General features: G+C 42.6%; 1 protein-coding gene across 2 annotated transcripts in view; it reads left to right on the forward strand.

Annotated features, from left to right (window-relative positions):
• Positions 1–23,275, forward strand: part of Acap2 (ArfGAP with coiled-coil, ankyrin repeat and PH domains 2) — a 109,705-nt gene that overhangs the window by 63,203 nt on the left and 23,227 nt on the right. For both annotated transcript variants that reach the window (XM_052157795.1, XM_052157796.1), the window contains exons 8-13: positions 2,967–3,062; positions 5,339–5,413; positions 9,328–9,440; positions 17,858–17,909; positions 20,219–20,319; positions 21,503–21,608. In XM_052157795.1, coding sequence (XP_052013755.1) covers positions 2,967–3,062; positions 5,339–5,413; positions 9,328–9,440; positions 17,858–17,909; positions 20,219–20,319; positions 21,503–21,608 — 543 coding nt within the window. The remainder of the gene's footprint in view (positions 1–2,966; positions 3,063–5,338; positions 5,414–9,327; positions 9,441–17,857; positions 17,910–20,218; positions 20,320–21,502; positions 21,609–23,275) is intronic.

Consider the following 23,275-nt stretch of genomic DNA (forward strand, 5'->3'; position numbering starts at 1 on the left):
GATGCCTGCCTGTTCTTTCTTTGCAGTCACAAAAATGTAAAGATTGCTGGGTTCCTCCCTTTTTCCCTTTGGACCATTTTTTTTTTTTTAAAGATTGCGCTCATGTGCTTTTTATTTTACCTTTTCTTTCCTGTGCATTGGTGTTCTGCCTGCACGTGTGAGTCAGACCCCCTGGATCAGGAGCTACAGACAGTTGTGAGCTGCCATGTGTGTGCTGCGGATTGAACCTGGGTCCTCTGGAAGAGCAGCCAGTGCTCTTAACCCCTGCGCCATCTCTCCAGCCCCCTCTTTAACCCTTTTTAATCTATGGTGACAGTAAGATCTTACTCGCTCTTTGACAAGGACATGAAGAGGGTGTGCTGTGACGTCATGCCCCTTCTCATTTAGAGCCTTCGGGAGGATGTTGGGGGTTTCCTTCCCAGTTGCTGTCCCTGCTGCGCAGGCCTTGTCTCCGCCTTGCTCTGTCCTAACACTGGGCTTGACTCTGGGCTTGACTCTGCGGCTCTTCTTCCCCCAGTCATGTTTCCCAGACAGGCAGTAATGGAGTCTTACCACGTCCTATCCTGTCTTACCATGGCCTCTGTGGCCATCTGGAACTCTGCACTTGAATCAGCAGGAAATTCTGGTAAATACTGCGGGGCCTGCGCCCTGGGGCTCTGTCATTTACTCCCAGCATCGGGGTCCTGAGGACCTGCCTGCCCAGAAGCAGATGAGTGGCTTGGCTAGGTTCAGTAAAACCTGATGTGTGAGCACAGAAGCTTGAATTTCATATAACGTTCACATTAATTTTTGTGTTTTTAAATTTTTGTTTCATCTATCTAAAAGGTTAACAGTGATTCTTGGCTCATGAGCCATCTCCAAACAGATGTAAAATTTGCAGACCCAAACTCGCTAGTCTTAAATGTACCGCAGTTTATCATCCTTAGTGGATATTTAAGCGATTCTTTACGTTTTTACATTAAAACATCTCATTGTAGCGATCATCCCAGGGAAAACATGATTATTACTTTATTTGCATTTACAAACAAGACATTACTTAAGGAGGTATTACATTTATCTGTTTACTTATTTTTTATGCGTATCCCCTATGGTGGGCGTGTAGGGTCAGAGGACAACTTGTGGAAGTACGGTCTCTTTTCCACTGTTGGGACCCGGGGCTTGAACTCAGCGCGTCAGGATCAGTGGCTGTCCCCGGTACAAGTTTTAAAATGTGGAGAAGGCTTTTTAAACATACTACCAAATTTCAAGGCTCCCCGACTGTTTTCACCAATAGTGCGTGGACAGCCATTTCTCCGCTGCCTCTGCCACACCGCGCACCGGAGCCCTGTCTCCTCGCCTGGCCCATTGGAACGATAGGGGAAAACGGAGATTTCCTTGTTGGATTTGCGTTGTTATCGAAGCGTTTGATCGTCTGTCCCGTATATTTCCTGACTCCTTAGGCAGCCTTCGGTTCGCGCAGACCCCTGGTGTCTTTACGGATCCCTCCTGGGCGCAGACCCCTGGTGTCTTTACGGATCCCTCCTGGGCGCAGACCCCTGGTGTCTTTACGGATCCGTCCTGGGCGCAGACCCCTGGTGTCTTTACGGATCCCTCCTGGGCGCAGACCCCTGGTGTCTTTACGGATCCCTCCTGGGCGCAGACCCCTGGTGTCTTTACGGATCCCTCCTGGGCGCAGACCCCTGGTGTCTTTACGGATCCCTCCTGGGCGCAGACCCCTGGTGTCTTTACGGATCCCTCCTGGGCGCAGACCCCTGGTGTCTTTACGGATCCCTCCTGGGTGCAGACCCCTGGTGTCAGGCCATGGATCCCTTCTGGGCGTCCTGCCTGTCGTTTACTTCCTGATATGTTTAGTGTGTACTTTGAGGTGTGCATATGTTTTACACTTTTAAAAATCATTATTTCCTCCTTCTTATGATTCAGTGGTTTTAAAAAGTCTTTCACACAGTTGTGTAGCTATTACCATTTTCTCACACTATAGTAATTTTTATATGAGTAAGTTTTATCATTAATCTTTGAATTTTATTTAACTGGTTTTTGTTTTGAATCTTTTTTCTAGAGGATTCTTTAGTGTTAACAACCTTATGGCCTACTTTAGTTTTCAGAATATTAAACAGATGTCTGTTCTTGCTAAAAATAAAACAGGTCTTAGGAGATTCTTTGCATACATTTAATTATATAATTCTTTCTCATGTAAAAATGTAACTAATAAAAGCAAGGGTGCCTTCTCTTTTGTGGATTAATAAAATCCAGGGAGCCCTCCCCGGCCCTCAATGTCAGTTACTTGGATCTTTGGAGTAAGTATAAAGACACCCCAGGCCCCGTGAGGTGACTTAGCAGATGAAGACGTTGGCTGCTGAGCCTGCGTCCTGAGTCCAGTCTCAGAGCACTGACCCCTGCAGGCTGACCTCTGACCTCCCCAGGCATCTGTGAATGTGTGCACACACAGCACATAAACATAAAAAATAAAAAATGAATAGTTTTTTAAAAAGGGAAAAGTCTATGTTGGCCCCACTGATTTATATTTTGTAGGAAATATGAAAAAGTGAGAGTCCGCGCAGTCGGGCATGGGGACCCTGGCTGACTGGTGTTTGCTATTGTTGGGGGACATGGAATTTTTTTCTCTTTTTACTTCTTTATGGCTTAAGGAGGAGTCTCCAAGGACTACATAGACATTTCATAATGTACTTACGGATTTCTAGTAAGACAGTGACGCTACTGAGAATATTATTTAAATTACCCATGTAATTTTTATTTAAGTCTAAAAGTCAGACCACTGACTTAATGTCTTAAGAGACATTGTATTCTCTTTGTATTTGTAAATATGTGTGAAATCTTCAAGAAAATTAGTTTTAGGTAGGTGTGATGCTTTGGGTTCTTGTGGAGTGGTCTTTCCTGCGGCGTGGACTCAGGCTTTCTGGAGCTTCGCGCAGTAGGTCTGAAGCCCTCTGTCCCCCTCTGTCCCCTAGATGCTGTCCTTCATGTATGCACATCTGGCCTTCTTCCACCAAGGGTACGACCTGTTCAGTGAGCTGGGGCCCTACATGAAAGACCTCGGAGCACAGGTAATCTCTTCTACTGAATCTCCGGTTCTGTGCTGTTTGTTGACATTTGTGTTTTCAAAGGTATTTAGCACACTGGGAAATACGGCTTCTCGTGTACTTAATAAGGACTTTGACACTGCAGCACATTTACATGTTGGTTGGGTGGTGAACAGAAAATGAGCTTAAGGGTAGACATGCTTGTCTTAAATAGTGAACATGCGGGTACTGACGAGGGGCTCAAGTAACTGTCAGGTATGGTGCCCACCTGAGATCCTGGCGCGGGGATGGAGTGGCTGAGGCAGGCTGAGATACGCACGGCTGCTTTTATAGTACAACCAGCAGCATTTACTCCTATACTTCTTAAACTTGAGTAACGAGTCACCGTCCTTTTATTCAAGACTTTATCCTTTTCATTTTCAAAAAATTAATACTGACTACTTGGGCAATGAAAGTCTAATGTCTTAGGATTAAGACCTTTTGGTATTCATTGCTATTTCACAGAGATGGTTTCTCTCTCTCTCTCTCTCTCCCTCCCTCCCTCCCTCCCTCCCTCCCTCCCTCCCTTCTTTCCTTCCTTCCTTCCTTCCTTCCTTCCTTCCTTCCTTCCTTCCTTCCTTCCTTCCTTCCTTCCTTCCTTCCTTCCTTCTTTCCTTTCTCTTTTCTTTCTTTTTCTTTTTTTGTTGGAGCTGTAGTTCCCGCCCAGGGCCTTGTACATGCTGTGCATGCGCCTTACCATGATGTGTTCTGAGTCCCTTCAGACAGTGATTTTACTGAGTGATGAACTGCCTTACTTTAGATACAATAGGATTAATCTGTAAGTTTTTCTTTCCCAGCATATATTTCTTTTTTGAGGTGAGGGATAAAGAAAAAATAGAATTTAGGGAAATGGAGAAAAGGTAAGAGTGGATTGGGGATGCCATCCAATGATTAAAGTGTGTGGGGGGGGGGAGGGGGGTAGCGAGGGACAGAAGGTGGGCTCCTGTGCAGCATGCACTGTGGATGGCATGCACTGTGTGTCTGTCTCTTGCACTGCGTTGTTGTTCGTCTCTGTGCCAGGTGCTCTGTGTGTCAGTTGAGGTGGGATCTGTGTGCAGTCCACACTGAGGATGCTAGGACGTCTGTAAGAGAGTTTTCTTTCTTTCCTGTAAGGTCAGAAGCACAGTCTCATGGCCCGTGTACCTGCCTTGGCTTACTGTGTCTTTCGAGTTAGCCTCGTGGTTCAACGCGACTTGTCCACCTTAGTGTCTTGTCAGACCACAGCTAAGGGAGGAAAGGGAAGGGAAAGACACATCTTGTCTGCTGCAGGAGAGCGCCTAGAAACTGCACATTTGTGTACCTCCTGAGCTCAGTCACTCACTGAAGGAAACCTGGAGATTGACAGCTTTGATGGTAGGATTAGTGAGCGGTGCTTCAGGGAAGAGGAGAAACGAGATAACTGGAGAAGCTAATTATACCCAGGAGAGGGACGGTGGTGGAGAAACTGCAGCTGACTCGTGGTCCCGGCCTGCTGGCAGGGTCAGCCCTCCTGTGCTCTGGGCACTCTTTGCCCTCTGGAGTGCTCTGTTTAGATGTGGCAGTTAGGATGATCTTGTAGTAGCTGAGTTAGTAGGTAATAACTCCAGAACCATGGCATTAATATTCTTTTATTACTTAATTAACCTTCCAGAGGCAGGGCCATCCTGTGTCGACCACTCTGGTCTTGATTCCTGGACTCAAGCAAGCTTTCTACTGCCCCACCCCTTTAAGCTGTCTTTTATTTATTTGGCCAATTACTTAGTTTACCTTTTAGATTTGATTATAACATAAGGCAGGCAAGTTGGAAACATGGGGTGTGGCTAGTGATGGGATTCAGCTGTTGCTCTGCACTCTCGACCTTTGCCTTATTGAATTTAGCTGCACTGCCATTTGGTATTGTTGAGAAGGAGGAAAAGTCATGTTTTTATATGTGTGCTTTGTTTTGTTTTGTTTTTTGTTTTGTTTTGTTTTACCTTGTCTGCAGCTGCCCGAATCTTCTAGGTGGGTCATCAGGCACTTTAGGTTGGAGGCTTAGTCCTTCAAGGATGGAACATACCCTGTTACAGTGCTCAAGACAAGAGCCTTCCCCTAGGATATGGGCTTCCTCAAAAGAGAGTTAATACTAGAAAACTGGGAACTTCTACTTGAATGTTTAGCCAAAACTGTTGTTTTAGGTTAACTTTAATCAAGTGATTTATGCTTATCTATAAACTGACTTGGAATATGGTTTTAAAAAAATCCTTATTTCTGTAAATTTTAAGTCTATAATTTTCTTCTTTTAGTTGGATCGACTGGTTGTAGATGCAGCAAAGGAGAAAAGAGAGATGGAGCAAAAACATTCCACGATCCAGCAGAAGGTACACCTGACGCTAGACTGAGCCCCTCACGGGGATGTTAGTGAGTGCGGCCAGCCTTCCTCCTCAGAACCTTCTTGCTTGATCCAGTGAATCCTTCTTGTGAAAAGTGAAATGTCTTAGATGATGTTAATATGCACATTTCATTCTCTCTTCAGATCAAAACATTTGCAGGCTGTGGTCTTGAACCAGTTTATAGATACTCTTAACCTGTCAGGAGCTTAACTAAAGGTTGCACCTTGTTAAAATTTTAAATATTATTCATGCTTTCATTTAGGATACTAACAACCTCCTGCCAAAGTGTCTGTGCATGTGTGTGTGAGCAAGAGAGAGAGAGACAGACAGAGAGACCGAGAGAGAGAGACAGAGAATGTCTCTTTTCCTTTCTCTCTCTTTCTCCCCTTCTCTGTGTCTCCATCTCTCTCTCCCTCTGTCTCTCCCTCTCTGTCTCTGTCTCTCTGTCCCTCCCTCCCTCCCTCCCTCTCTCTCTCTCTCTCTCTCTCTGACCCCCACTGAGTTACCCCAGGGCTGCTCAGCACCTCCTTCTGAGCCCTCATTGCTTGTTGAATTGCCTAAGCCTCGTTAAACTATTTTTTGACAAAGGTTTTTTAAATGAGAATTAAATAGTAAATTTGTATTCATTTCTTCATGCAGGAGTTCAGTTTTGTCATTTCCTGAGCATAGCCTAAGAGTACTTTATCTTAGATAGTCTGAGATGTACCTGTGTTATAATCAAGCATAAAAGACAAATCAGGGATTACATACAGTCATATAAAATTCCTGCATGCTATGAGAAATCTGCCCTCTGGATAATAAGGAATCTAGGCATTTTTGATTACAAATTACTCAGATTGGATCTAACATAGAAGATGTGGATGGAAACAGATGAAAGCAAAATCCATTGCGAGTGTGAGAAAAACATAATTAATGGATTATTCATGCTCAAAGAGAAATAACGTTTAGAAAAGGATAGAATTTTCTCTTAAGCCATTTTTTAAATCAGTTACTTTTAGTTATTATAGGTTGAAGCCAATGCAATGTTTTCTTTTGTTTAAAGTTGTGATCTTTCAAGCCAAAGGGTAGTGGCAGGACACGCCTGTAATCCCAGCATTCAGGAGGCAGAGGCAGGCAGATCTCTGAGTTTGAGGCCAGCCTGGTCTACAGAGGGAGTTCCAGGACAGCCAGGGCTGCACAGAGAGGCCCCGTCTCATACAAACAAAGACATGATCTTCTGTATTGCCTGGCCTAGCTTCCAGCCCTTGCACTCCTGCCTCCCGCATGCCGGGGTCCCAGGAGTGTGCCACCACCCAGCTTTGGGGTGTCATGACTTGCTCTCTCTCTCTCCTGCTGTCCCTCTCTCTTCCAAAGAGTCTTTCTTTGTGTCTCAGACAGGCCTTAAACTCATGATCTGCCTGCCCCAGCCTCCTGAGTTCTGGGGTTACAGCTGTGACCACTTGGTCTGGCTCGTAGTGTTTAGAGTGTGCAACATGGTATTTTGATAACTAGCTTGTTTTAATGGCATCACTGTCAAATGATTGTTAAAAGTAGATTCAATAGCTTTTTAGTAAAATGACAAATTATGTTTATAGAAATATGTGTTTGTTGGTTAAATTGAATATATGTACATATATATATATACCCACACATACATACATAGATATGTATGTATGTAACTCTAACCCTAACCCTCAAACTGTTGTATCTTTAAACTGCTAAATTATCAAATCTGAGATTATTTGACTTTCAATAATACACAACTGTTTTTCTTTGAGAAAATGATGCTTTTTTTACTCATTGTGAATACTTTCTCTGTCCCTAAATGCTGACACAGGCTGCATTACAGGTAAAAAAGAAAAAAAAAATCTAGTCAACTAAAATCTAAGGGGCAGCAGCTCTGATGTACATTCTACGGTGTTCTAACAATATGTGACAGTGTCCTTCGCATGGCCTTGGACAGATGCACGTGCTAATGGAGTAGAGCTGCAGTACCAGAGTGTGCGTGTCCTCAGCATGGCGAGAACGCTGGTGGGCAGCCCGAGGGCCCTTGTTGTCCTCACCGATACCCTGCAGACACGGACATCTCACTGGTTTAAAGTCCGCACCATTAGTGACTAGTGGATCACGTCTATCCGTGACCTGTTCCCTGTCTGTGAAGAGTCTATTCGCCTTTCTTCCTTTTTACTGCCAGGCTTCCTAACTATTTGCTGCAGACAAGTATGGTTTAGACTTTCGTGGTTTCGGCCCCGTGTCTGGTGCTCTTGTGACTTGCTCAGCAGTTCCCAGCACACGATCATGGCTGCCCCTCCTGTGTAGGTTTGCTTTTCCCGTTTATGTCTGCCTGAGACTGAGCTCAGGCCGCATGTCTGATAGGCAGGCCTTTGCTGAGGAGCTGTACCCCCAGGCTTTGCTCTTTACGTCATGTGTAACTGGGTTCTTGGGTGGAGTGGGTGGAGATCTGCTTTCATTACGTCAATATCACGTTGATCATTAATACAGCTTCTTCCTCTGATGTTGTCCGACGCCTTCTGTCTGTCTCAGGCGCTTTCCGGCTGTGGACACCTCCCACCCCCCACCCCCACCCCTACCTCCACCCCCGGTCATCTCGTCACAGTCATCCTTCCACATTGCTGTCTAATTGTTCCGAGCTTTACAGCTCCACATGCCTGGGTAGCAGAGCCTCCATCTCGTTTCTTTCTCCTTTTACGGACTGAGTTGTGTAGGCAAACAGACCTCAGGAGCAAGTTTGTTCTATAACAAGAGCTTTTGTGGGGACTGGTAAGATGACCTAGAGGGTAAAAAGTGCTTGCCACACAAACCTGGCAGCCTGGTGCAGTCTCCGGAACAAGCTTATCCTTGGACCTCAGCGAGTACCGTGGAGTGCTAGTCTTCCCCTGGTATACACACAATAGTAATTAGGTGTTATGCTGGACCTGTGAGAAAGCAGGTGAGCTTGGTTTATAGTACTGTGTACATCACAGTCTTACCCGACCTGCTGTTTAAAGTTTCTTTAATGATTTGCATAAACTTTTGTGATTTTCTTACATACCTGCTATTGGGTTTACTCCCAGACACTCACATGGCAAATGCTCCTGTCATTCTCTCTTTAGAGAGTCTGTCTTCTCTGTTACCTTAGGGTAAGGCTGTTCCCATGCTGAATTTATCCTAACACTCTTACTGATGCTTTTGGTAGTGATTTCTTTCTGAATGTTTTGGAATGTTCTGTGTACAGAGTCCTCTCCATAAATACCGACTGTGCATTGTGTCCTTTCCTTCCGGCGCCTCACCGTTTAGATTACAGGTGACTGGGACCTCACAGTGGTCTTGGAGGGTGGTGGTGGACGGCCTGCTCTCACTGGCAGTTTCAGCGGGGTCTTTCCTTGGCTCCTTCCAGTCAGCGTGCTTAGCTGAGCGGTCTGGACTCTGCAGGAAAGCATAGGTTCTCCTGAGCAGCACGGACCCTAAGTCTGTTGTCCTTTTGGCTTCCAGTTTTCTTTTTCTTCAGTGTCCTTCGAGTGTTCCTTCCTAATTGACAGATCATGAATATGTTCACAGAGATTCCAGCGGCAGTGCTACATCCAGTATCACCAGCTGTGATATATATAGATGTGTGTACAGATGGGACACTGTCATGGGTCAGATCTGACTTCTTTATTAAGGGACAGTAGTAATGCTCCTGCAGTCTTAGTCCTTTCCTTTGCAACTTTGTGTGTGTGTGTGTGTTGTCTTACAGTCTTTCTCCTGTGCGCTGATTTATGTAAGTGTCCTCTGTTGCCATCCTAGCGTTCTCCCTTATCGTGGTCTTCCCTCTTTCTTAGGGAAGTCTTACTCCAAACTTTTTTAAAAGCCCCTTTCCCTAGATAAATTTCTCTTTCTGGGGACACAGTCGTCTGAACTCCTGTGTGTGTTATTTTGTCTAGGATTTCTCCAGTGACGATTCCAAGCTAGAGTACAATGTAGACGCTGCAAATGGCATTGTGATGGAAGGGTATCTGTTCAAACGAGCCAGCAACGCCTTCAAAACGTGGAACAGGTAAGGGAGCTTGATCGTAGTCTGGATGCTAGCATGTTGGCCACATTTAGCCTTTCCCAGTAATTACCAACTTTTTTCCTTCAGAACTTTCTAAACTCTACCAAATGGTCAGGTGACAAATGAAAACATGCATTTTTAGATTTGAAACTTAAGGCTTAAAGGAGAAAACTAGTTCTTATAATGCTTGGGCTATAATGACTAAAGTCTCACTCATCTTTTATTAAGAATTATAATTTTAATTAAGAGCTTACTTGTGGCCAGGTGGTGGGTGGCAGCAATGCGCTCCTTTACCCCAGCACTCGGGGGACAGGGGCAGGGGCAGGTGGTCTCTGAGCTCTAGGACAGCCAGGGGACACAGAGAAACCCTGTTTTGAAAAATAAAACAAGCAAGCAAGCAAACAAACAAACAAAAAACAGAAAGAAAGAAAGAAAGAAAGAAAGAAAGAAAGAAAGAAAGAAAGAGACAGATAGAAAGACAGAAAGACAGACAGACTTTGCTTGTGAGTCTCAAGCCCAAATGGCCCTGACCGTTTGGCTTCTGGCTTTTATGATCCCACTTAACATAGAACATGGTAAGTCATGGCAACCATTATTTCATTATTATTAATGTGATGGCTAGTAAAAGTTCTAAATTTTTAATGAATTAATTTTTATAAAATATAAAACTATTGGATGTCTTATAAGAACGAGATTATAGCCAGGTGTCATGAGGAACACCTATAATCCTTTCAGGAGGTGAAGGCAGGAGAATTTTGAGTTCATGGCCAGTCTGTGCTGCATAGTAAGATTTTGTATCTAAAATTGCAAAATGAAACAAAAAGACTATCTAAAATATTTTACTGTATTAATATGATAAGTAAAATAATTTCATACCAAGTAGCATTAAAAAGTTGCTTGGTGCAGAGTCATCCTCCTGAATGTTTGTGATCTGTTGCTCAAGGGTGCCTTTTTGTTGTTGTTTTTTGTTTAAATTTTAAAAAAAAGATAATTTTGTAGTAATGGAGAAGGCTGTTGTTTGAGACGGAGCATTACCATCATCAGGAGGTCTTTCTCAGAAAGTACATCTGGTGTCTGTTTCAGTCACTTAAACGGGCATCGCAGTGCTGTACTGAAATGGGTTTGTACTGAAACCTGTTTAGGTTTCTTGGTATTGAAGTTGAAAAACCTCCAGTGACATTTCTAAATGTCAGTGGTTTATTGAGCATTTCTCTCAAAAATACTCTTATTGAGTATTTGATATTATAGAAAATCTAAATGGCTTTATTTGAAGTATTTTATCTTTATCTGAGAGTTACTATACTATGGAAACTATGATGATATTATCATTAAGCCTGTGAGTTAATGCAGAATTTCTAAATGAGACGCAGGTACTGGAGGACCAGCTGTAGTGATCGGGCTTTCAATAATGCTTCTAGTTATCATACTGTGAAAATGAAACGTAAAATTGTGTTCTGTGAGCTACAATGTAAAACAGTCATCCTTTAAAGTCTTTCCTGACAAATTTTGTAGTTAGCATAGGAAACTGGAAACAGCTAGTATGCGATAAATTCTTTAAGATTATTTAGCCAAGATAGGTTTATAGTATAATGTTAGAATTGAAATTTAAACTTTAGACTGACAAACTACGTCCTTAAAGCTTAAGAAAATGAAAGTACAATAAATATCTAGGAATGTAGATAGAATAAAGAAGAAAAATACATTTCCTTGGACCACTTCAGCGAGGTGTGGTCTCAGACTCCATACTCAAGCACAGTGCTCTTAGTGGAGGATCCCATTGCTGTTCAGAGCACCAGAGTGCAATCAGTAGCACATCAGATGTGGACCTTATGAGGTTTTGTTATTTGTCTTGGGAGCCCTATTAACTGGCATTGATACTAAAATCAAAAGCAAGATCAAGTAGGGAGAAGCTGTAAATCCAGCTGCAAATCCCTGCTGTAGCTAGCTGTGCAGGCTCTGCAGGATGAGAGGCATCTGTCCCCCAGGAAGGAGGCCGCTGCTCAGAGGTGCAGCCTGTGACCACTGGAATCACCGGCTGCAGGCCAACTGCATTTTCAGCAAGGAGATGGAGATTTACTGAGATAATGAAATGAAGAGGGATTTATTTTTCGCCTCATTTTGTAGTTTGGAAATTACAGACTGGGATCCTTTGAGGGAGCCTGTGTTGAGGGGCTGTGCTTCAGTAGAAGAGCTGTGTGCCTGAGATCCTGAGGCAGGCCAGTGTTGATGACAGACTTACTGCAGGACACTGATGCCTTTCCCAGACCATGTCCTCAGTGATGTAGTTGCCCAGCACAAGGCTCACTACTAGGGACCCACCACCCTTGTGGTACCTCACCGTGAGCCAGACCTGGCACAAAACCTCCTGGTGGGGTGGGGGGGGGGGGTGGGGAGGACAGATGTTAAAAACTACAAATGCATTTGCATTTCTTAAATGAGGCTTTTCAAAAACTCTAATCTCAGGAAATGCCAGTAATTTTCTTTTGTCTGTGTTTGGTTTGGTGTCTTCCCTAGTTTGTCATCTAGATTATTATAATACATTCTACTGCTCTGAGTAAGACTTTATACTCCTTAGCATTAAAACCGTCTCAGAAGCTGCCTCTGCAGATACAAAACTTTTCTACTCATGACCTAAGTAGTTCTCAAAAATACTGTTTGATTGATTTCAAGGAAAGTTTCCGTTTTTGTAGCTACCCTAAGGCACAACCATATGATGGTGCATTTGATCTTTTTTTTTTTTTAAGGTTTATTTATTTATTATATGTAAATACACTGTAGCGGTCTTCAGACACCTCAGAAGAGGGTGTCAGATCTCATTATGGATGGTTGTGAGCCACCATGTGGTTGCTGGGATTTGTACTCAGGACCTTTGGAAGAGCAGCAGGTGCTCTTAACCGCTGAAACATCTCTCCAGCCTGGTGCATTGATCTTGCCTATAATTTTATGAAGTTATGTCATATTTTCAATATCAACTATTAAAGATCCCCAGCCTGAGGGATATGTGATTAGGAATTCCCAAATAGTTAAAAAAAAAAAAAAAAAGAAAACCTCCCTCACGCTTCAGAACTTAGTTCCACTCTAAGTGTCTAGTATTGTGTGGCATAAGAATGGACCGTCCACGCCCTTTTGCCTTGCCAGACTTGTTCCTCCTCCGTCCCCCTCCCCCTGTGGCATCTCGACACTGAAGTGTATTCTAGTGTTAGCGCTCTGTATGATCTACAGACTCACCCAGCTGAGTCAGAATTCTGGGATTAAACAACTCTCATATAGAGATTTTTTTTCTTGTAATGATTATTTAAACAGTGCAATTATTTATACTATTTAAATTCATGCAAATTATGTAAATACTATTTAATTAGCATTTACATTATAATAGCAACTGTAAGTGATATAGACATACTGTCTCGGTTAACTCAGGAGGCCCAGGTGGGAAAACCACCTGAGCACAGAAGAGGGCATCGTGGAAAGAGACTTTCTGTTACACACACACACACACACACACACACACACACACACACTCTACCACCACACAGTCTCCCCTCTTCTTTTTTTTTCCTCTCCCCTCTCTTCTTCTCTGTTACCCTCCCCTCTTCCCTTCCCCCTCTCTTCCCTTCATCTGTGTCTCCCTCACACACTCAGACTCTCACACATTATGATTCTGTGCAAATGCTACATCTTATCTTCAAGAACTTGAGCATCTACAGATACCGGTGTGTGTGATTGGGTCCCAGAACCTTATGCTACACTAACCCCATGGTGGCTTTATTTTTCTTGAGATGCGTTAAGATCTGCCACAATGAGGAGTTTCTAGACGGGGTTTCTCTGTGTAGTCTTTGCTGGCCTGGAATTCACACTAGACCAGGAGACCAGGCTGGCCTTAAACTCAGGGATCCTCCTGCCTCTGCCTTTGCCTCCTGAGATTAAAGGCAGGAGTTAGAAAGTCTGGCTTGTACACTGAGCTTTCTTATTAAGTTATTTTTGTTCTGGTGTGGCAGTGCCAATTCAGATTTTAAACATTGAAACCTATGTTTCTTTATTGCTTTTCCTAATGAATTTGGAAAAGGATAACAAAGAAAATAACTTAGATATAACTTAGCACTAAGGTAGAAAGAATAATAAAGAAGCAGACTCCTTTGTTGGACCAGAAAATACAACTCAGTGCATAGAAGGTGTCACACAATGTTTGAAGCTTAAGGGTTAGTGGCCATGCAGGCAAGAATGGGAAGAACGCGCTCGCGCTGAAGCTGAGTGCTCCTAGCTCCTGGGATGGAGGAGGCAGGAGGATTGTAGGTGCAAGGTTAGCCTGAACTGCATCGCCTGGGCCTGTCTCCATCATCCTACTCCCCACCCTCCCCGGAAGCAATCAAAGAATCTTTCTTATTTATTTATTTATTTATTTATTTATTTATTTATTTATTTATTTATTTATTTATTCCCCTCCCCCCTTCCCTTTCTCCCTCTTGCTCCAGCCCTGCTCGCTCCGGCCCATAGGTTTTTATTTGTTTCTCATTACGATGGTTGTGAGCCACCATGTGGTTGCTGGGATTTGAACTCAGGACCTCCAGAAGAGCAGTCAGTGCTCTTAACCGCTGAGCCATCTCTCCAGCCCAGGAATCATATTTATCTGTGGCCTTAGAGTCTTTGTTATCATCTGATGGAGATGAGTGTGGGCCGGTAGGCCGTTTATGATCCGTCAGCATTTTATGATCTTTGAAATTCTTAATTAGTAACCCTGCTTTCCTTCCAAAGAGTTTGTATTTGCTCAAGGCTTGTGGAGATGAACATGTAGTGATTTTCCTCTCACTTTCCAGGCACAGCTTATTCATGTGTGGCACAGTACTATCTGTATTTTCTAGTTAAACCATAGAGGTAGAAAACCATAATAGATGTGGAAGGTAATAGTAATATAATAATTCAAATATTTTCAAAGTATATCCGTTTCTTAAGAATTGAATTGCTACAAATTGCATGTATTTGTATTCCGTAAATCAAACACATGGATACTTTTGACTGCATTGTTAGATTATTAGCTAAGCTTGTTTCTTTAATTTTTGTCTTATTTTTGTATCATGCTGGTCCTTTGCTTATTTGCACATTTGCGTTTTCTTTTCTTTTATACCTTTCCCTTTTGTTTTAACCCTACCCCATTTTTTCACATGACAGGAAAAAGCCCGATCACATCAGGTACCAAATAGCTTCCTGCCCTTCCTCCTTCTTCTTACCCAGTCTCTTCTGTCAGCACGAGAAAGTGCCTAATTAACCCGCGTTCAGCCGGATTACTTGCAATGGATGAAACCATCTCTTCATACTCTCAATTGGAAAGGAAATATGAGCAGTTATTTGAGGAAGAGAATTACACCTTTCAATTGCACGTGTCCTCAGTGGATTTGACCTGGGAACAGACAGTTGACGTACTCATAGTTTGCCACGTAGATGCAGACCCAGTGGTCGGAGCACCCTGTGGCTTCTGGTTTTTATGAGGGACACAAAGTAGCAAATTGTGATGAGTCCTAAGGTAGCCACTGATTGTGTTGAGTTTGTTGTCCCCGCTTAGGTTTTCTTTGTTCTATTATTTTCTTCCCATGAAAACAGCAAATGTTGTTGAAAATAAAACAATACATTAGGCCTTAAATTCTATTACATGTTTACCTAGCACCTGAGTATGTATCTGAGCCCATGATTTATGTCATTGTAGCTATAAAACTTCTTCAAATTTAGAACTGTGACTTTTACCAATATTTTTGCATGGTAAAATATATTTGACTTTTACAAATATTTTTTTTCTTTTGGCCAAATTTTGTCACTTAGAAATTTTCCCTGGTAGGTAATAGTATTTGATTTATTTAAAAATAAATGTAACATGTTTGTCTAAGTTACATTAAATTACTCCATTTTGAGATAGATGCAGAATGTGTCTTCATTTCTTACATAGGACATTAGAGAATGTCTTGCCCTTTGTGCTTCACTCTTTGGTCTTATAGACTCTGCCCTGTGTTAGCACAGTGATTTCCAGACCTTGTCTCTGAGATCTAGTTGCAGTTTTTGTGGTACTTTAAAATTTCCTGTACCAAGTGCTTCAAATGCTAGTATTTGTGTGTGTGTGTAATCTATAGACTACGAGTTTTTTACCACATGTTCTCTTTCTTGGAACTATTAAGAGTCACTAAGATTATTTTCTAGGAGCAATTAAAACCTCTATTCCAGGGGTTGGAGAGAGAGCTCAGTCAGTAAAATATGAGGCAGATATGAGGCCCCGAGTTTGATCTCCTACAACCCATGTGCAGATGCCACATTTGGCCTGTGCTTATGCCCAGCACTGAGGAGGGAGGGAGGGAAAGAGGGAGGGAGGGAGAGAGGGAGAGAGACAGACAGACAGACAGACAGACAGACAGACTGACCAACCCCAGGACTCGATGGTTTGTGAACATGAGAGACACTGTCTCAAAGCAGTTGGGCAGTTCCCCAAGGTCGTCCTCTGGCCTCCACGTGTATATGCATACATGCGCATGCACACCAGAGCACATGCCTACTCTGTCCCGATACCCACACTCTATGTATATCACATCAGCCGAGTGTCCTTTAGTTACCTAGCTAGAGTGCTGGTTGATGTCAGATGTGTGCTTTTAGTGGAGGGAGAAGGAAGATTGTGTCAGAAAGATACATCTTCGCAATTCATTCTTCTTTACCTATGATATATTATGTTTTCTTTAAGGAGGTCACAAATGAAGAGGCATTTGTATTGTCTTTTCTAAGTATGTTACAAAACCTGATGATGTAAGAATGTTACCCAGAAGCACGTAAATGTCGGGGAAATGGAGCTTCAGAAATACTTATGCTCTACAAGGTTAATAGTTGAAGGGATAGTTCCTGGTGGAACAGAGACAGTTTTATCTAGCAGATGATGATGATGATGATGAGGAGGAGGAGGAGGAGGAGGAGGAGGAGGAGAAGAAGGAGGAAATCTGCCCTAATATGGACAAAAATCAAAAGAAAAAATAATTTTGTGTCCCTCAGAAGCATGAAAAGTTTACATAGTTGTGTGGACATCTTCCCATTGTTCAATAAAATTAGTTTTCCCTAATCTAAGTAAGAGGACTCTTACGCTATACAGTCTATACATTATTATTGATGTAATTCATCTTCCTCAAGTGAGCTTTAAGAACAAGACTTTGATCAGATTGAGAGATTGTTCCCATTGCATGTCATCCGCGTGGCAGGCTGCACCATCTGGTCTGTTTGTAGGAGTTTCCTCTAACGTCTCTAACCCCTGCCTGTCCCCTCACAAGACCCTGGAAGTTCTCCCTTTTCTGGTCTGTTGATTTGCGTTCAGTGGCACCCCACCTTGTTTTGTTCAGATGCTTATTTAACAAAACTTTCATTCAATGAAAAAGGTTTGTAATGTCTTCAAGTGGCAAGAAAACCTACCCCACCTGTACAAGGCCGAAAAACCGCCAAGGCATCTTCTGGTCTCCTCAGCTTTGGAGAAATGACCAAAAATTTGAAAATAGAAAATCAAAACACCTAAATACAATTTCTAGTAATTTGTATTAGTATCAATGAAAAGGTAGAATCTCTGTCTGCTAATAGATTAATAACTAATTTAAAAAAATCATCTCATGAAACTAATTTAAAAATAACTGCTCAGATTCTGTTCACTTTCCATGCTTGGTGAGAAGTTTTGCTTCTTTATGAATGGCTTTTGACTGTGATTATTTTGTATGTCTTTAGTTCCTTTTATTACTTTAATGAATTAGAATTAGTGGATATGGCTTACATTGCCTGCGTTTTTCCAAAGAGCATTGTGAGCAAATCGTTTTCCTAATAACTTAACAGTAATGAGGAGAGACATAGGCAGTTGGGAGGGATTATATGTGGTGACATTATTTTCCTGAGAAGTATTTTGAAACAGAGTTTGTGATCATCTCCTCTTTGATACATTTCAAAGTGATTAGTCTCTTGTTTAGCTGATCAAATCAAACATTTGCTGAATATCTGAAGGTTTGAAAATAAATTACCACTTATCTTAATGTTTTACTTTTATAAATGGACATTTTATTCACAGTGTTAAGTTTTCTATATCATAAATGTTGATACTTGAGGAAAAAGGTTTTAATTATTTTGAGTACCTCAAAAATAAAACTACGTTTGAACTTTAAAATTAGTTATCATATGGTCTTAGCAGGAAAAATGGAAGCTTTTGTTAAGATACAAAGTTATGAATAAAATGAACCAAAACAGCAAGCCTGTCCCTAGCAAGCTGTCCCAACTTGTGATGTTAAGATGTGCATTCTGAGTTCTCAGTAGATCTCTCTCAGACACTCAGTCACGAAAGCAATGCGGTGCACTTCCCCTCACATCCCCAGCTCACGATACCCGCACGTGACCTGTTGTGTGATCTTTACTGTCTCCTCTCTGTCTAGACGCTGGTTCTCCATACAGAACAATCAGTTGGTTTACCAGAAAAAGTTTAAGGTAGGTGCTTCGTTAAGCAATAAAGTAGAAAGCTGGTGAGTTTTGGTTCTGGTTGTCTTTTTGTTTCTTCGAATACTGAAGCCCATAAATATCCATATGCAAAACTCTTGAAATTACTGCTTCTTGGTTTTATGTTTGGGTTTATATGACAAGCAGAGTGGGAACTGGTGACCTTTGAACTTTCAAAGAAGAGTGATTTGAATTCTAAATTCTTTTTGAAAAAAATTCATTTTCATTTGTGTGTACATGTATGTCTGACTGTAAGTTATTTTTTTGTTTTTTGTTTTTTGATTTTTTTTTTTTTTTTTGGTTTTTTTTTTGGATTTGTTTTTTTCAAGACAGGGTTTCTCTGTATAGCTCTGGCTGTCCTGGAACTCACTCTGTAGACCAGGCTGGCCTCAAACTCAGAAATCTACCTGCCTCTGCCTCCCAGAGTGCTGGGATTACAGGTGTGCGCCACCACTGCCCGGCTTTGACTGTAAGTTTGTACGTGTGAGTGCAGTGCCCCCAGAGGCACCAGATTATTCTGTTAAGGCACAGTGTGCCCTTGCAGCCCTGACTGGCCTGGGACCCGCTGTTTATGCTGGACTGGCTTCATTCACAGAGATCTGGCAGCCTCTGCCTCCAGAGTGCAGCATTAAGGCCTGCATCACTGAGCCCTGCATCATCACCTCATCCTTGTTTTCATTATGTGTACGTGTGTGTGTGTGTGTGTGTGTGTGTGTGTATATATCTCTGTGCATGTGGGCACAGGTGCTCACAGAGACCTGTGGTGTTTGATCCCCCTGGACTGGGAGTCACAGGTGGCTGTGGGCTGCCTGCTGTGAGTGCTGTGAACTGGCTCTGGTCTCTGTGACCTTCAAGGCAGGACCATTTCTTGAGTCCTCAAATCATGAATTCGTTTTTCAAATATTTTTTTTCTATGTGCTTCTTTGAATGTCTATGGGTGTTTTGCCTGCACGTGTGTGTGTCTTTGTGCCATGTATACAGTGCCCACAAAGCCCAGAAGTGGCCCTCAGATGCTCTGGAACTGGAGTTACAGATGCTGGGAATCGAACCTGGGTCCTCTGAACCTAGGCCAGTGCTCCTAACTGCTGAGACATCTCTCTTCCCCTTTTTTTAAAATTAGGATTTTATTTGTATTCTTAATTATGCCATGTATTACTGTGTCTTGAGTGTGGATTTGCACACTGGAGTGCAGTCCCTGTGGAGGTCAGAAGAGGGCGTCCTTTCTGCTGGAATGGAAGTGACTAGGCAGCCTACGAGCTGCCTGAGCCTAACTCCTTCCTGTCTGCTGCAAGAGCGGTGTGCACCCCTAATTGAGCTGTCTTTCCAGCTCTAGTTCTGAAATTTTAATTCCTGGATTTGAGATGTTTTGTGTAGCGAGATGATTACATTTATTTTACTAATTCTGTCGGTTAGTCATGTGGCAGGGAGAACCTGACCGCCCATAGTTCTATTCTGAGGCTGAGGACAGTATGTCTTTTAGTACACATTATCTAAGGACAGGTGGTAATAGTATAGAACACCTTAAAGTGACACAAATCAATACATACGCTGTGGGTAAATGGGAACCTGCGCTCTGTTACTGCTGCCTTGTGTTTCCTTGAGCCTTATTTCACGGGACGGGATTTTATGTACTAGAAAGCTGTTCTAGACACTGGAAAGAAAGAAGCATTTGGTAACTGATAGCTTGCTTTCCACATAGTTAGTCCTCAGTGGTAGTGTGAGCCAGAGACGGCGGTTCCTGCTGCTTGTGAGATGGCTGCAGTAATTACTGGCCCTGTGACCCTTGTAGTTCCCATGGGCATTTTCTTCTCATTTTTTGTACTAGTATTTTAATTAGAAAATGATAAAATCTGTTATCTTTCTTATAAGAATTTAAGGACGATTGTACCAATGTCTTGTTTCTCTTTGGACTATTTAAAACATGATTCTCTACAGGTTTCTCCTTGGTGGAGAAAGTAGATTTTCCGTGGGCAAGTGGGATCTACAGTGTAGTGGGCATGAGTGGGCAGAGGGCCAGCACGGAGAGGCCTGCGTACTTGCTGGTGCTAGTTGGGGCCAGTCCTTCCTGTAAATGATTGCATGTAACTTACGTATAGCAGTTTGATAAGACAGATTAAATGAGTGATATAGAATCGCCTCCATTAGCTGTATATCTTCTATACATGGGGACGATATGATAAAATAGATATCCTTTAAAGAGGCCGTGTCCTGGAGTATGTTTGAAGTCCGTGGTTGCAGCTGGTGGTGCAGAAGGCTGAGCCGGTAACCTTAGTTAACCCTGAGTTGCCTCTTTGTTGCAGGACAGCCCCACTGTGGTGGTAGAAGATCTCAGGCTCTGCACAGTGAAGCACTGTGAAGACATCGAGCGGCGGTTCTGCTTTGAGGTCGTCTCTCCAACAAAGTAAGACACTGGCGAGGATTTGAGAACTCTGATTTCTGATTTCAGTATAATAGAATGAATGCTTTGAAAATAATTTCCAGTACCAAACATAGATATTATATCCAAGTACTTATATGACTTTTCTTCATATTCTTTGAGATCTGCAGAGATGACTTATTACTTAGTGGGTTGTGAGCATGTTAGGGAAGCACCTGTTACTGAGCTCCATCCTTCCTGTAAACGTTATTTATGTGCTCTTAAGAAAACGGGGTAAGTTTTATTGTTTATATCTTGACGATAGTAAGACTTGAACTTGTTACTCTCCTGACTCCGCCCCTTGAGTAGCTGGGATTACAAGCCTGTGGCACCAAGCCTGGTTCATGTGAACCGTTCGTGATATTATGTTGAGTTGAGAGTGTATGACAGATGGAATTTGTACCCCATTTTTAAAAGAAATGTTCTGCTTACATTGTGGGGAGAGGGAGGGAGAAACTGAGAGTGTGTGTGCACGCGCACACACATACACACACACACACACACACACACACACACACACACACGCACGCACGCATCTGCACAGCGCATGTGTGTGCACACATCCTTTGAGAGGGTTTCCTCAGACAGTCCAATCTGACTTGATAAGAATTGCTCTGCAGTAGCTCAGGCAGGCCTGGGACTCAGCATTCCCAGCTGCTGAGCTGCAGAACTACAGGGTGTGCCACTGTATTTGGATCATTTATAATTTTCAAGTTTTGGCATAGGTAATTTGTTTTTAAGAGATAATGTTTTTATAATTGTACCTTGATTTTTGTCTCAATCATACTTGACTCAAATAAACGATGAAACCCTTCTTTGAACTAAAATTACTTTCTGCTAAAAATTATTATCTTTTTGCTAAAAATCATTACTGGGCAGCTAGAGAGGTGGCTTGTCGGTTAAGAGCACTAACCGCTCTTCCCAAGGTCCAGGGTCCACTTTGCAGCGCACTCACTGGCCATGACTGCAGGCCTGGGGTCTCTCACACCCTCCTTTGGCCTTCAGGGGCATCTCACACACACAGTAATGCACAGACTTACGTTCAGGCAAGACACTAATAACATACATTCTTTTTTTAAAATGTACTGAATAACATGGTGAGAAAAAAGTGTGTGGATTTTCCCCCTTCTGATTTATTGTCTGACAGAATGGTGCTGTTTCCTTTTAGAAGTTGTATGCTCCAGGCAGATTCCGAAAAGCTTCGCCAGGCCTGGATTAAGGCTGTTCAGACCAGTATTGCAACTGCTTATAGAGAGAAGGGCGATGAATCAGAGGTTAGTAGAAGTGTGGTCAGTATCCCGGGAGATACTGCTCATGTTTAAATCTCCCTTGTAACGCGTGTCTGTAGCGTCCTTCTTGTGGGACATGTTTTATAAATTGAGATGTTTTAAACTTCGGATTTCAGTTCTGTTTATCTTTCTCTGTGCCCCTCCTTTCCCTACTCACTTGTTTTCACTTCCTTCTTTCTTTCCTTCCTTCTTTCCTTCCTTCTTTCCTTCCTTCTTTCCTTCCTTCCTTCCTTTCTTCCTTCCTTCCTTCCTTTCTTTTTAGAGGCTTATTTATTTATTTTATGTATGTGAGCACACTGTAGCTGTGCAGATGGTTGTGAGCCATCATGTGGTTGCTGGGAATTAAACTTAGAACCTCTGCTCGCTCTGGCCCGGCTCGCTCCGGCCCAGGGACTTATTTATTATTATATGTAAGTACACTGCAGCTGTCTTCAGACACACCGGGAGAGGGCGTCAGATCTCATTACGGATGGTTGTGAACCACCATGTGGTTGCTGGGAATTGAACTCAGGACCTTTGAAAGAGCCGTCAGTGCTCTTAACCCCTGAGCCATCTCTCCAGCCCTTGTTTTCGTTTCTTACATTCTTTCTTGTATCTTCCTTTCTTGACAGTTCAAGTAGCCCAGGCTAGCTTAAGACTCACTATGTAGCTGAAGGTGACCTTGAGTCTGCGATCCTCCTGCTTGTGCCTCCTGAGGACTGGGGTCACAGGTATTCGTTCACCTTCAAACTGGATTTTAGGCTGTGTTTGAGATCAAGCTCGGGGCTTTGTGCATGCTAGACAAGCACTCTCGTATCTGAGCTGTAGCTCCAGCCCTTACCTGCTGTTTCCTTTTGGTATCTAAATATATCTTTATTTTAATATTTGAATGTATATTCCAGATTGAAATAAAATGAAATAAAGTAGTTTTTCTCTGGAATATTTTGATATATATATTTTTTTGTCAATAGTAAGTACTTTGTGAGTTTAACTTTTTAGTTTTAGATCAACACTAAATAAAAAGCAAAAATGGAAAGCCTGTGTTGCCCATGAATAAAAGCCTTGAGAGAGGGAGCCATTCTTGGGTCATCAGGTCTGGGCCCAGGCCCAGGCTTCATGGCAGATAGCTAACAGGAGTGTTTAAAGGCTATCGTGGGAAGCCTGGGCTCCCAGTAGTTCAAACTAGAAACTTCCTAAGCAGGTATCGATGGGACAATTTGTTCTAAGCTAGTGGTTCTCAACCTTCCTAATGGTGTGACCCTTTAATACAGTTTCTTGTGTAGTTGTGACCCCCAACCATATAATTGTTTTACTGCTGCTTTATTTAACTGTAGTTTGCTACTGTTATGAATTGTAATGTAAATATCCATGATTTTTGATGGAAAGGGTCGCTCAACTCCCAAAGAGGTTGCAACCCACAGGTTGGAAGCCTCTGTTCTGATTAGAGAAGGAATTTCTTCAGTCTGCAGCTTACCTAGATGTTGGGGAATACAGATGCTGAGAACATTGGCAAAAAGACATGTTAGTGAAGAGGCCCTCAGTATTCTCTATCACCAGAATCATCCCTGGGCCCGGGACCCCCGAACTTTCAGCATAGTACAGTTATTAACCTGCAACTTTCTTACACAGTCAGTTTTTAAATGTTTCTTTTTTTCTGTTGACCCATATGTTTC

This window comes from Apodemus sylvaticus, chromosome 15, assembly GCF_947179515.1.
Source record: "Apodemus sylvaticus chromosome 15, mApoSyl1.1, whole genome shotgun sequence".
Taxonomy (NCBI): Eukaryota; Metazoa; Chordata; class Mammalia; order Rodentia; family Muridae; genus Apodemus; species Apodemus sylvaticus.